Here is a 12728-nt window from a genome sequence, read left to right as displayed (position 1 = left end):
GATTACTCCTTAATCTTGTGTGTGTGTGTGGTCAATATACAGAAATAAAAATTTATGAAATAAAAATAACCAGCAATCAAAAGATTTAAACTATTAAAATATGCAAGAAAAAACAAAGCACCGCTACATTCTCTATTGTGAACCTATAGACCGAGTTACACATTTCAGATATTTACTATTTTCAGTGAAAATATCAAATTAAGTGGGGAAATAGGTAACAGAATAAATAAGACTGATGGCAAGCAACCAGTTGAATAAATTTGTATGGAACTCGCTAGAGGGCCAGACGGATGGTTGTGTTTTCAGAGAGCTCCCGAAAGCTAAGTACAATTTTGAGTAAAAATTAGAATATAGGTTAAAATCATAACGTAATATTGCCTAATTTTGGTAGCCTGTTGTGTCTGTGGGATTTTGGTGTGAATTCCGTTATTTAATTTAGTATATAACGTTACATTTCATAGATTTGAATATGGCGCCAATGCGACGTAAGATAATGGCGTCCAAAAATACGATGCCATTGTTCAAAAACTATAATGTGAGAGAGTTTGTCCAATGTGATGTGTGTGGGATGTATGCATTCCCGAATGAGGCTGGAATTTGGATTGAAAGTGATAGTGGTGGGAGAATGTGCAGAAAGTGTAAGCAAAGTGAGGAGTTGACGTATGTGTCAGGTTGTGAGATAGTTATGGTTGAAGAAAGCCAGAATGTGAGTGAAAATAGTGGCTTGATAGGGAATTGCAATGTACAAGATGGCAATGAGAGCGGTGATCTAAGAAAGAGTGAAAGCAACCATACAGAGAGAGAGAGAGAGAAAATGGTTTAAATGATAAAAATAATGAGGAATTATTTGTAGGAAGTGAGATCGCTAGGTTTCGCGCAGTGATACAAAATGCGCAGCGGCAATTAGAGCGCCTGCAAAACTCTTTCCAGAGTGATTCGGCTAACGTAAATAAACAGCGTAAGAATGGGAGAGTTTCTGAAATGAAGGAAAGAGTGTTGTATGGTGACTCGTTATTAAGAGGGGTGATAGATGGCAGTGTAACTAAATTGTACTTACTGGGTGCGAAATTTAAGGATGTAAGTGAGAGTATTAGAGTGCAAAAACAGAGGGTGAAAGAATTAATAATTGTGGCGGGTACGAATGAATTGAAAGGTGATAAATTTTTTATGAGAGAGGACTTGAAAGTATTGTTAAAGGTAGCGAAAGAAAAGAGTGACAGAGTTAGAATGGTTAGTCTGTTGCCGCGGTATGACAGAGAGGAGTTTAGAAGGAGGGCCATAATCGCAAATGACATTATGCGCAGGTTATGCAGACGGTGTGGTGTGGAATTCGTGGACGTGTGGAATGAGTTTGAAGGGCGAAAGGACTTATACAAGATGGATGGCCTGCATTTGAATGGACTTGGTGTGCGGAGACTGGAAAGAGTGTTGCTGATTGAAGTGAAAATGGATGTGCAAAACCAGGGAAACTAGAACTACCAAGGAGGGGGGGGGGAATGGATATGCAGACATCAGTGAGACAGATGAATGTAAGAATGTATATAATGTACCCGAGCCAGCACTAAGGACAAAAAATGGGAATAGGTCATTTAGAATAACGCATCAATATAGGGGTGGGACTAAGGGATCACTGCATTTCATGTATACTAATGCCAGGAGTATTAGGAACAATAAGGAAGAATTTTTGGCCTTGATTGGCTCTTCCTGGCCACAGGTTATTGGCATTAGTGAAACATGGCTGACGGAAGATGATATAGTTAGTGGGATAGAATGTGTAGGTTATAGTGTGTTTAGGAGGGACAGAGAGAATAAAATGGGGGGAGGGGTATTATTGATGATAGCTGATGAACTGCAGCCAAGGAGAATTGAAGTTGTATCGCAGGATAGTGAAAGGAGCTCATTTGAGGCTATTTGTTGTGAGATTGAGACTGGCAGAATAAAATATACAGTTGGGTGCTGCTATAGACCAGGTGATGGAATAGATGGTGGAGATAGTATGCATAGGGAAATTGATGAAATGAGTGGAAGGAGGGTAATTATTATGGGGGATTTCAACTATGGTAACATTGATTGGAAGGAGAAGAGGATACGTGTGAGGAAGGAAAAGGATTTTATTCAATTATTAAGGGATAACTATCTGAGACAGCATGTAATTGAAAATACTAGGGGTGTGAGAGTGCTTGACCTGGTAATAGCATCTGAGAATTTGACTGTAATGAATATGACCATGTTGCCACCTATTGGTGAGAGTGATCGTAAGGTGGTGGTGGTGGCTAAAGGTGTGGAATTTTCGATTAAGACAGGGTATATGTGGAATTACCGTGCTGGCAAGTATGACAAGCTTAGGAGATTGCTTGGATCAGTGCCATGGCTTGTACAACTGCAAGGGCTGGACATCGAGTGGTCAAGGAGCATTTACAGGAGGTTATGGCTGATTGTATACCTAGGGTCCGAATAGTAAAACAAGTAGGGGTTAAATGGATGAATAACACCATTAAGCTTGAGCTGCAAAAAAAGAAACAACTGTGGAGGGAATTTAAAGAAAGGGATGACCTGCAGGCACACGAACGGTATAAAGTGCAGGCCAGAAAGGTAACGAGTGTGGTAAAAAAAGCAAAAGTGGATTATGAAAGGAAACTAGCTATGCAAGCAAAAGAGAATCCCAAACAGTTCTTTCAATATGCTGCAAGTAAGAAAAAACTGTACACTGCAAAATGATTTTAAGGAATGACGATGGTAAGGAGGTCACTGAATCAGTCGATATAGTGGAGTTACTGAGCGCGCACTTTGCAAAAGCATATCATCCAGGTGGTGACATTGAAAAAATGAAGGAACCATTAGTTTATACGGGAATAGTGATGAATGAAGTGGAGGTGACTAGTCTATTACAGAACCTTAATGTGAACACATCTGTGGGATTGGATGGTATACCGGCACGGGTCTTGCGTGAAGCGGCTAAGGAATTATCAGTGCCCTTGACCATGTTGTTTAATCTGAGTCTCAGGTCTGGTTTAGTCCCGAAGGTGTGGAAAGAGGGGAAAATAGTTTCACTGCATAAAGGAGGATCCAAGACTATGGTTGCAAATTACCGACCGATCAGCATATCAGGAGTCGTTGTCAAGGTCTTGGAGAAAGTAGTCAAGGGAAAAATACAGGAATGGATTGATGAAAATGAGATACTGTACAGGGGACAGCCTGGCTTTGTGAAGGGTAGATCATGCTTCAGTAACTTGTTCAAGTTTTATAACAAGGTGACTGCTGAACTGGATAAGGGAAATGGGTTTACAGTGATACTGCTGGACCTGACAAAGGCGTTTGACAGGATACCACATGGAATACTAATCCGTAAACTACAACACATGGGAATGGATATAGGGTTGGTGAGATGGATAGGTGGTTGGTTGATGGAGAGATATCAAAGAGTAGTTTATTCAGGAGTAGAGTCCAAAAGACGGCCTGTGACTAGTGGTGTGCTACAGGGTTCTGTTCTTGGACCACTGCTGTTTAATCTGTTCATTGACGATATAGGGAAGGATCTAAGTGGAACAATTCATTTGTTTGCTGATCATGCAAAGTTGGGTAGGGCAATAGTGAATGCAGAAGATGTCAAAGTCTTGCAGGATGACTTAGATAGATTGGAGTTCTGGGCTAAGGAGAATGGATGTCAATTTAATGTGACAAAATGTAAGGTTATGTATTTTGGGGTGAAAAGATTATCAGCCGTATACCACATTGGTGGAACTGTACTCCAAGAGATTGATGAGGCCAGGGACTTGGGAGTGTTGGTGGATAGGGAGATGAAGTTTAGGGGGCACATTGCAAAAGTAGCTAAATCAGCTCATCAACTCACTTGGTTGTTGAAAAATACCTTGATGAGCAGAGACAAGCAAGTTATTGTACCTCTGTACCGAGCCTTGATAAGACCTCATCTCGACTACTGTGCCCAGATTTGGTCACCTCGGTTCCTTCTTGATGGGGAGGAGGTGGAGAGGATCCAGAGGCGAGTGACTAAGATGATAGCAGGTCTATGGAATGAACCATATGAGAACAGGTTGAAGATTTGTGGGTTGCAGAAACTAGTTGATAGGCGGAAAAGACATTCAAATTGCTAAAGGGATTCTATAGGATTAATTCAGAGGATATTTTTGAGATCAGGACTGGTGGTGGGAGAACTAGGGGACACCTATGGAAGCTGGGCAAGAGTGTGGTTAGCAGGGGTGTTAGAGCTGGGTTCTTTACTTTTAGAGTGGTAAATGAGTGGAATAAGCTGCCAGAGTCTGTTGTGGGTGCTATGACGGTGAATGAGTTCAAGGCAAGGTATGATAGATACTGTGAGAATGTAATCGCATAGTTGTGTGGACATGATGTTTAGGGCCTCCCTCGATGAGTCTAAGTACTCCTGGAGTTGCCCGAAATAATAATAATAATAATAACTATCTTTACAGATTATCAGAATGAACAATGAAAGATTCCAAGTTCCTGAACTTCTTTTCCATCCTTCCGATGTTGGAATTCAAGAGATGGGAATTAGTGAAGCCATTATAGATTCAGTGGAAGCTACTCCTGAAGGTATATATATTATAAATTATATTGTATGAATTGTTTGCACAAATGTAAGTAATTGGCTGAGAAACAATACTTAAAGAACTGCTTGTTAGAGAAGAGATTCAATGCTTTTCACTTTTTAATTGTTGCCACATCTTCCATCAAGTAACTAGAGTTAATTCATATTATAGCAAACTATGAAAAAGTTCTAACTATCCTCATAGTACTAATGGTGCTCTGAAGGAAATTCTCTGTAACAAACTGTCAAATATAACAAACTATTCCTGCGGTCCTACAAAATCAATGTAGCATGAATTGACTGGACTAAGCATCAAGTGTGTTTGCTACAGACCACTAATCGTTTTCTACCTATTTTGCTTAGTGGGTTTTCAAAATATATATATATATATATATATATATATATATATATATATATATATATATATATATTTTTTTTTTTTTTTTTGGTCATTTATGATTGAATTTAGGCTTATTGTCTTGAGTTTTAAGATAGTTTAGTCAGGCAAAGAAATATAACAAGGAATGAGACATCACTTGCCTTATGCATATAAATATGCTTATAACTATTTGTTTGGTTATATTTGCCAGTTTCACTGATGTATTGAATTTTATTGTGACTGCATACTTCAGAAACATGGGAAATTCATGACATCATTGGTATTGATTTATCACGTGCAGTATGTGTTTTAATGGTATTTCATTCAAAAGTGAAATTGAATGAGTTGAAACAGTAAGATTGACACAAAAAAAAAAATAATAAATAATAATATAATAAAATAAAATTGTAAGCTTACAGTCTGCTGTTGTATAAGGTGCAATAATTATAAGTCATTATAGGAAGGTACAAAGTGTATCAGTGATATTCCAGATGTGAACCTTAAATTTTCAGGAAAAAAAAACAAGTCCAAACCATTTTACCAGAGAATCAAAGGAAAAAGATACCAGTCCTGTTAAATCTCCTACTGCTTCTGTCTTGTTGAATAAAGTCATAGTCAGTAAAAAAGATATCACACTTTTTTCAGTTTGGATGGAAGGATAATTTAATCAAAGGAATATATATTGTCAGCAAAGTGCTGAATCAAGAGGATTCTGCAGTTCAATTTTCAGAAATAAAAACCATTTCAAGGCAAAAAATCTCATATCATAAACATTAGCTGATAGTAATAAGTGATCTAGAAGACTTAGGAAGAGATTTAATCTGAATAACTTAAAATAAGTGAAATTGCTAGTGCAGATTGGCCTAAAACTGTTGAAATTTCCATGATTTAAATAAGTCAACAAAAAAGGTGGCTTTTCTATAATTAGATATGCAGTGTCGACTATACCAAACTGTTGGGTAGCAAAAGAGCATCTGATGCTTCTTATTGGTGTCATGAAAAAGAGAGAGAGAGAGAGGGAGGGAGGGAGAGAGAAAGATTTCAGGAATCTTTATCAATGAATCACTTGAAAAATTTAAGAGCTCACGCACATACTGTGAATGACATGCTTTTCTAATAAGAAAACTCGATCACCAGAATAGGCATCTCTAATGATTATTCATATTGCATTTGTGAGAGTGCAGTCATTACTTTCATTGTAAATTTTTATTCTGAATTTTTTTTTATTTATTTATTTTATTTTATTTTTTGTTAATAATGGCAGATAAAATGTAAAGTAAAGATGCTGTTGCTTCTGATAAAAAGAAGATGATACGTACACCTATTATATTACAAACTTAGATTAAGATTATTAAATTTAGTGACAATGGTGTATCGAACACTGAGATAGGTCACAAGCTAAACTTACCTTGCACTACTGTTGTTACAGTTATTAAAAACAAAGGTAAGGTGAAAAATGTACACTAATTAATATCACAGTTATCCATAAACATGACAATTCTGTTGCTGGAGTGGAAAACCTTTAAGGGTGTAGACTGTATAACCAAACTACCTGGCACATTCCCTTAAGCCAAACTATTTAAGAATAATTTTTTCATCTGCATATCTGACATAAATGTTTTATTTACGTCATTTATGCACATATACGACTGCTTAAAAACATTTAACTATTGCATGCATTTACAAGTGGGGGGAGGTGGGGAGCAGTGATTTGCTGTACAACAGCGATCTTGGAACCTAACATGTCGTGTGACTGTGGTATGTCTATATATTATATACAGTATATGTATTGAGAAATTAATGAACACAGTATAATAAATGATTAAAATTATTATTGCATGGGCACCTCCACAGTATCTATCACAGTGTTTCCTAACCTGTGGTCCGGGGGTCTGCTGGATAGTTTATTTTCATTAAACTTTATCTTATCATGTTGCTCACACCTAGGATATTTGCAGTGTATATCACTGGCTCTTGAAGCCCATGGTTTAAGTAAAATTCAACACAAATGTTGGTACTGTTACTTCTTCCCCTTGTAAAGTAGAGGTGAATAACCAACCCTTTGTAATTTAATTTAATTTAATAAATATGATTTATAATATTATATTGGGTTTGATATTTATAATATAATATTATAATTTATATTATAAATAAATTTTGTAATATTATAAATTATAATATTATAATATGTAATATAATATTACAATTTTCACATATGGAAGTGAGACCTGGATATTCAAGAAGAGAGTAAGGCAACAGATAATAGCCTTTGAAATGTGATGCTATAGGAGAGCTCTGAAAATCCCATGGACAGAACATGTGACAAATACAGATGTCCTACAGAGAATGAGAACACAGAGATCTTTATTACAGGAAATGATCCAGAGAAAGATGAGATTGGCAGGACATGTGCTGAGAAGTTCAGCAGGACAGAGGATACTAACAGTTTTAAAAGGAAAAATTATGGGAAAAGGATCAAGAGACAAAAAACGAAGGACATGGCTTGAAGATATAAGATCACGGACAGGATCACATGGCCATGCAGAAACAAAAAGGAAAGCCACCAACAGAGAGAACTGGAAGGACATGGTGCTGCACCCTCTCACTGAGGAAGCTACATGAAGAAGAAGAAGAATATTATAAAGTTTATAATATTATACGAGTGTGTTTTTCTCGGTTTAATATTCAGTTTAATATTCTGCTTTTGGTCAAATAATTGAGCTCACAATGAAACTTCTGATTTTCAATTTGTTCACGATCTTATTTAGATATGGATCAGTGGTTAAAGTGTGGATCATTGAAATGCAAGACAGATGATAATCCGAGTGGATCTAGTGTTGTCGAAAATAGTACTAGTGCAGATAAAGTTCCTTTCCTCAAAAAATCATGCAAATATTGTCCATCCTATTTAAATGGGATTTTCCGTTCTGAATAAAGACAGTGAAGACAGACCACAGTGTATTCTTTGTTGCGAAGTGTTATCGAATGAATCTATGAAACCATTGAAGTTGTGACGCCACCTTGAAACAAAACATGGCGAATCAGTTAATAAGCCAATAGAATATTTTCAAAATAAAAAACTGCAACTTTGTGGTTCACAGAATTTAGTTAAGGACATTGTGTGTGGAACAAAAAATGAAAAGGCTGTTCTTGCCTCTTACGAAGTCACCCTACTGATCGCTAGAAATGGACAACCCCATACAATTAGGGAAGATTTAATTTTGCCTGTGACAAAAGCGATAACAAAGAACTTGTTTAGTGAAAAACATGTCAACGAGGTGTCTCTAATATCGTTATCTGACAATACTGTGAAAAGAAGAATTGACGAGATGGCTCAAAATGTAAAAGATATTTTGCTAGAAAGGTTACGTCATAGTGAATATTTTGCGTTGCAGTTGGATGAAAGCCACGATATTTCAAATAATGCTAATTTGCTAGCTTTTGTGCGATATGAACACAAAAATAAAGTTTGTGAAGACTTTTTGTTCTGTGAATCATTATCTCTTCATGCAACTGCTGAAGCCCTTTTCAAAACTACAAATAAACTTCAATGGGAAAAATGTGTAGGTATCAGCACAGATGGTACTCAGGCAATGTCGGGAATACATAAAGGTTTGGTTGCACGTATCCAGAAAGTCGCACCTCTTGTGAAATGGATACATTGTTGTATATACCGCAAAGTACTAGCTACATGCCGTATGCCCTCCAAAATGAAAACTGTTCTAGATGAGGCAGTAAAAATTGTAAATTTTATTAAGGCCCGTCCTCTTAACAGCCAGTTATTTTCTGCACTTTGTAATGAAATGGGAAGTGATCATGAACACTTATTATTGCACTCAGAAATCCGATGGCTGTCCCGGGGTAAGGTTCTGATGCAGTTGTTTGAGCTTCCTGATGATAACAAAATATATCTCCATTTATAACATAAACTCCAAATTTGAGTTAACACACTATTTAAATGATTTCACATGACTCTCATCTCTTGCTTACTTGGTGGACATTTTTAACATCTTGAATACTCTTAACTCGAACCTTCAAGGTACATCTGTCACTGTGTTTTCTGTGCAAGACAAAATAGAGGCAACAATCAAGAAGTTAAATATGTGGTGCAACCGTATCGAGAAAGGAAAATACGATTCCTTTCACATGCTGAGTGATTTCATTGATTTCAGTGAACAACCCCTTTCTAGTGATGTTGCTGAAAGTATGATTGAACATATGAGGTCATTGGTGTCTCAACTACGTCTGTATTTTCCGCTTTGTCCTGAAAAAATGACTGGATGAACGCTCTCTTTCTATACTCGGAATATGAACTTCCTTCTGTCGAAGGAGAACAACTTATTGAGAGCTGTCCTGTATTCAACATTCAAAATGCTGTTTCCTTCATTACCGTTACTGCAGTTTTGGTTCCAAGCTAAGTCTGTTTACTCTGAAATTTCCAAACAGGCTGTAAGACATCTGTTGCCATTTGCCACTACACATCTGTATGAGACAACATTTTCTCATCTTGTATATATGAAAAACAAATACAGGAACAGAGTTAACGTGTAGCCAGATCTACGTCTGAAATTATCCAGTTTTGATCCTGACATGCGAAAGTTGATGTCTGAAAAACAGCACCAGCCATCACATTAGGTTAGTGTTAAATTCATAATATTAGGCCTAATTGATATGCTCATATTCTTCCGAATATCTCCATTTATAACAGTATTGCATTGTCATAAATGACACATTTAGTGTTGTAAAATTGTAATTTATTACTTTAAATATCTCGGATGCTGGTTAAATGAAGATTGCAATCCAGAAATGGAAATAAAAGTTAGAATTGAAATGGCAAGAAAAAATTTTCTCTTGATGAAATCAACACTGTGTAACCGCAGTTTAAACTTAGAACTTAGAGTACGCATGGTTAAATGCTATGTATGGTCTGTACTGCTGTATGGTGCAGAAACTTGGGCCTTGAAGACAACATCAATAAAAAGACTTGAAGCCTTTGAGATGTGGTTATACAGACGAATGTTAAAAATCCCATGGACAGCAAAAATGTCCAATCAGGAAGTACTGGAACAAATGGGGAAATCACGTGAACTTTTAGATACCATAAAAAGAAGGAAAACTGCATATCATGGTCACCTACTTCGTAATGAAAAATATAAGATACTTCAATTGATTATAAAAGGGAAGACAAATGGAAGAAGAGGACAAGGAAGACGAAGAAAATCTTGGCTGGCAGATATCAGACAGTGAACTGGTATGAACTCTGAGAGACTGCTCAGAATAGCTGAGAATCGCTCAAAATTTGCCAAGGTGGTCGCCGACCTCCGATAGGAGATGGCACTCAAAGAAGAAGAAGATTACTTCATCTTTCTTCTAAATGTTTAGTATTCTGCAATTGAGCAGGTTCTTCTTTTAGTAGCAGAAACTGCCCTTCCACTCTCTTCTGTTCTGAGCCTTCTCTTTCAAGGTTGTGTACCTGTCTCCTTTGAGCATTGTTTTCCTTACTCTTCCTCTGGGTCTTTTTCCCTCTATTTTTCTTCAATGGCATCTCTGATGATTCCATTCCCTCTCAGAATATGTCCAATCCAGTTTCCCTTGCTTCTTTTTATCCTCCTTAACAGACTTCTTTCTTCTTCTACTCTTTTTAAGACCTCTTCATTAGTTATTTTATCTGTCCATTTGATTTTTTCCATCCTTCTCCAAATCCACATCCCAAAGCTTTCCAAAATCTTAATTTCTTCTTTCTTCAATGTCCAAGTTTCAGATGCATAGAGGGCAACACTCCACACATAACATTTTATTAGTCTTTTCTTTAGGTTTCTATCCATTTTACTTCTGAATAAATTCTATTTTCTATTAAAGGCATCTCTTCCCATCGCTATTCTTGCTTTTGTCACTTTTACATCTTCCATCACTACTAAAAATACTTCCTAGATATTTAAATGTCTTTACTCGATTCAATTTTTCCCCATTTATTCTGATGTTAATTTTCATTCCATAATTGATACAGGATTCCAGTAATCTGTTCAACAGATGTTGTAGTCCTGTTTCAGTGTTTGATAGTAATGCCTTGTCATCTGCGTATCTTATTGCAAATATCTGTCTACCTCCAATCTTTATTCCTTCTTCCAAATTCTCCAGTGCTTCTTTTAGCATTGCTTCGGAATACTTGTTGAACAAAATTGGTGGCAGAGAACAGCCTTGTCTTACTCCTCGTCCAACGATACCTGGTTCTGTTGTACCATATATGTCTCTCACCATGGCAGTTTGTCCCATATATAGTGAGATAATTAGCCTTCTGTCTTTCCAATCCATACCAATCTTTTCCATTACTTTCACCATCTTATCCCATTTTACATAGTCAAAAGCTTTCTCAAAATCTATATAACAGATGTTAACTTCTTTATTCACTTCTAGACTTCTTTCACTTACTATTCTGAACAGTCCAATCGCACATCTTGTTCCCCTACCCTTTCTGAAACCAAACTGATCTTCTCCAAGATCTACTTCATCTTTATGATATGTAAAATATAAAAAATTTCCATTTTGGATTTTATGGGGCTGCGGTGAATTAACATTCGCTACAGCGGGTCTGCAACATCAAAAAGGTTGGGAAACACTGATCTATCATATCTCTTCTTGAACCCATGAATGGACAAAATCACTCAAAACCTCTGGCAACCCATTCCATTCATTCCTCACTCTCCAAATGAAAAATCTAGTCCCATTCTTGCTAACCACACTCATACTCAATTTGCAGGAATGACCTCTTGTTCTGCTCCCTCTAGCTAAGTACTGAAGCTAAGCACCCCATAGTATCTCCCATAATGCAAAGTACATCTCCTTGCAGACATGTATAATGCTATGCATTAAGGGACGGCCTACTACCCAGACTGGTTTCGACCTTTATTGAGGTCTCATCAGTGGGAGCCAAATCCAGAGGTGGTGATACTAAGGCAGAAGTAATTCAGAAGTCATATTTACCTATACGAGTTACCAAAGGGTGTCACACCCTGTTATTAAAATTTTCTGGATTAGAGATAAGTTTATGGAAGTTTTTTCACTTGGCTATGCTACTAATTGTATATTGGGTTTTATCCTTTATCCAAGTATTAGCAAACAAAGTTTACACCTGAAGTACTTTCAAGACTGGGGCACTCGTGGTAAAGCTGGTATAAGTTCTCATCACTTGCCTTAGTATCTCCCATAATGCAAAGCAAATGTAGTATCCCTTCCTTTAATGCATAGCATTATACATGGCTGCATGGCAACGTGCTTTGCATTATGGGAGATACTAAGGCAAGTGATGAGAACTTATACCACCTTTACCATGAGTTGTCCCAGCATGAAAGTACCTCAGGTGAAAGTACTTTGTTTGCTAACACTTGGATAAAGGATAAAACCCAATATATAATTAGTAGCTTAGCCAAGTGAAAACCATAAACTTCCATAAATTTATCTCTAATCCAGAGAATTTTAACAATAGAGTGTGACACCCTTTAGCAACTTGTATAAATAAATATGACTTCTCCATTACTTCCACCTCTGGGTCTGGCTCCCACTGATGAGACCTCAATAAAGGTCGAAACAGGATGGGTAGTGGCCCTTCACTTAATGCATAGCATTATACATGTCTGCAAGGAGATGTGCTTTGCATTATGGGAGATCATATATTATGATACTTCTATATAATGGTTATCAGTCCCTTATGCAGACTACATCAGTTTATAAGATCAAATCTTATATAAACTGATCAAATGGTAGTCATTGCAGGAAGCACTGACAATA

The 12728-nt window shown here is 36.9% G+C and overlaps 1 protein-coding gene across 1 annotated transcript in view; it reads left to right on the top strand.

The window, feature by feature from the left end:
- Arp6 (Actin-related protein 6) overlaps nucleotides 1-12728 on the top strand; it is a 213155-nt gene that overhangs the window by 152608 nt on the left and 47819 nt on the right. The window contains exon 8 of the mRNA XM_090396053.1: nucleotides 4446-4569. Coding sequence (XP_090252179.1) covers nucleotides 4446-4569 — 124 coding nt within the window. The remainder of the gene's footprint in view (nucleotides 1-4445; nucleotides 4570-12728) is intronic.

This window comes from Typopeltis vanoorti, chromosome 7, assembly GCF_054136105.1.
Source record: "Typopeltis vanoorti isolate ZY-2024b chromosome 7, IOZ_Tvanoo_1.0, whole genome shotgun sequence".
Taxonomy (NCBI): domain Eukaryota; kingdom Metazoa; phylum Arthropoda; class Arachnida; order Uropygi; family Thelyphonidae; genus Typopeltis; species Typopeltis vanoorti.
The sequence above is the reverse complement of the archived record's forward strand: the minus strand, read 5'-3'. Positions and strand labels throughout refer to the sequence as shown.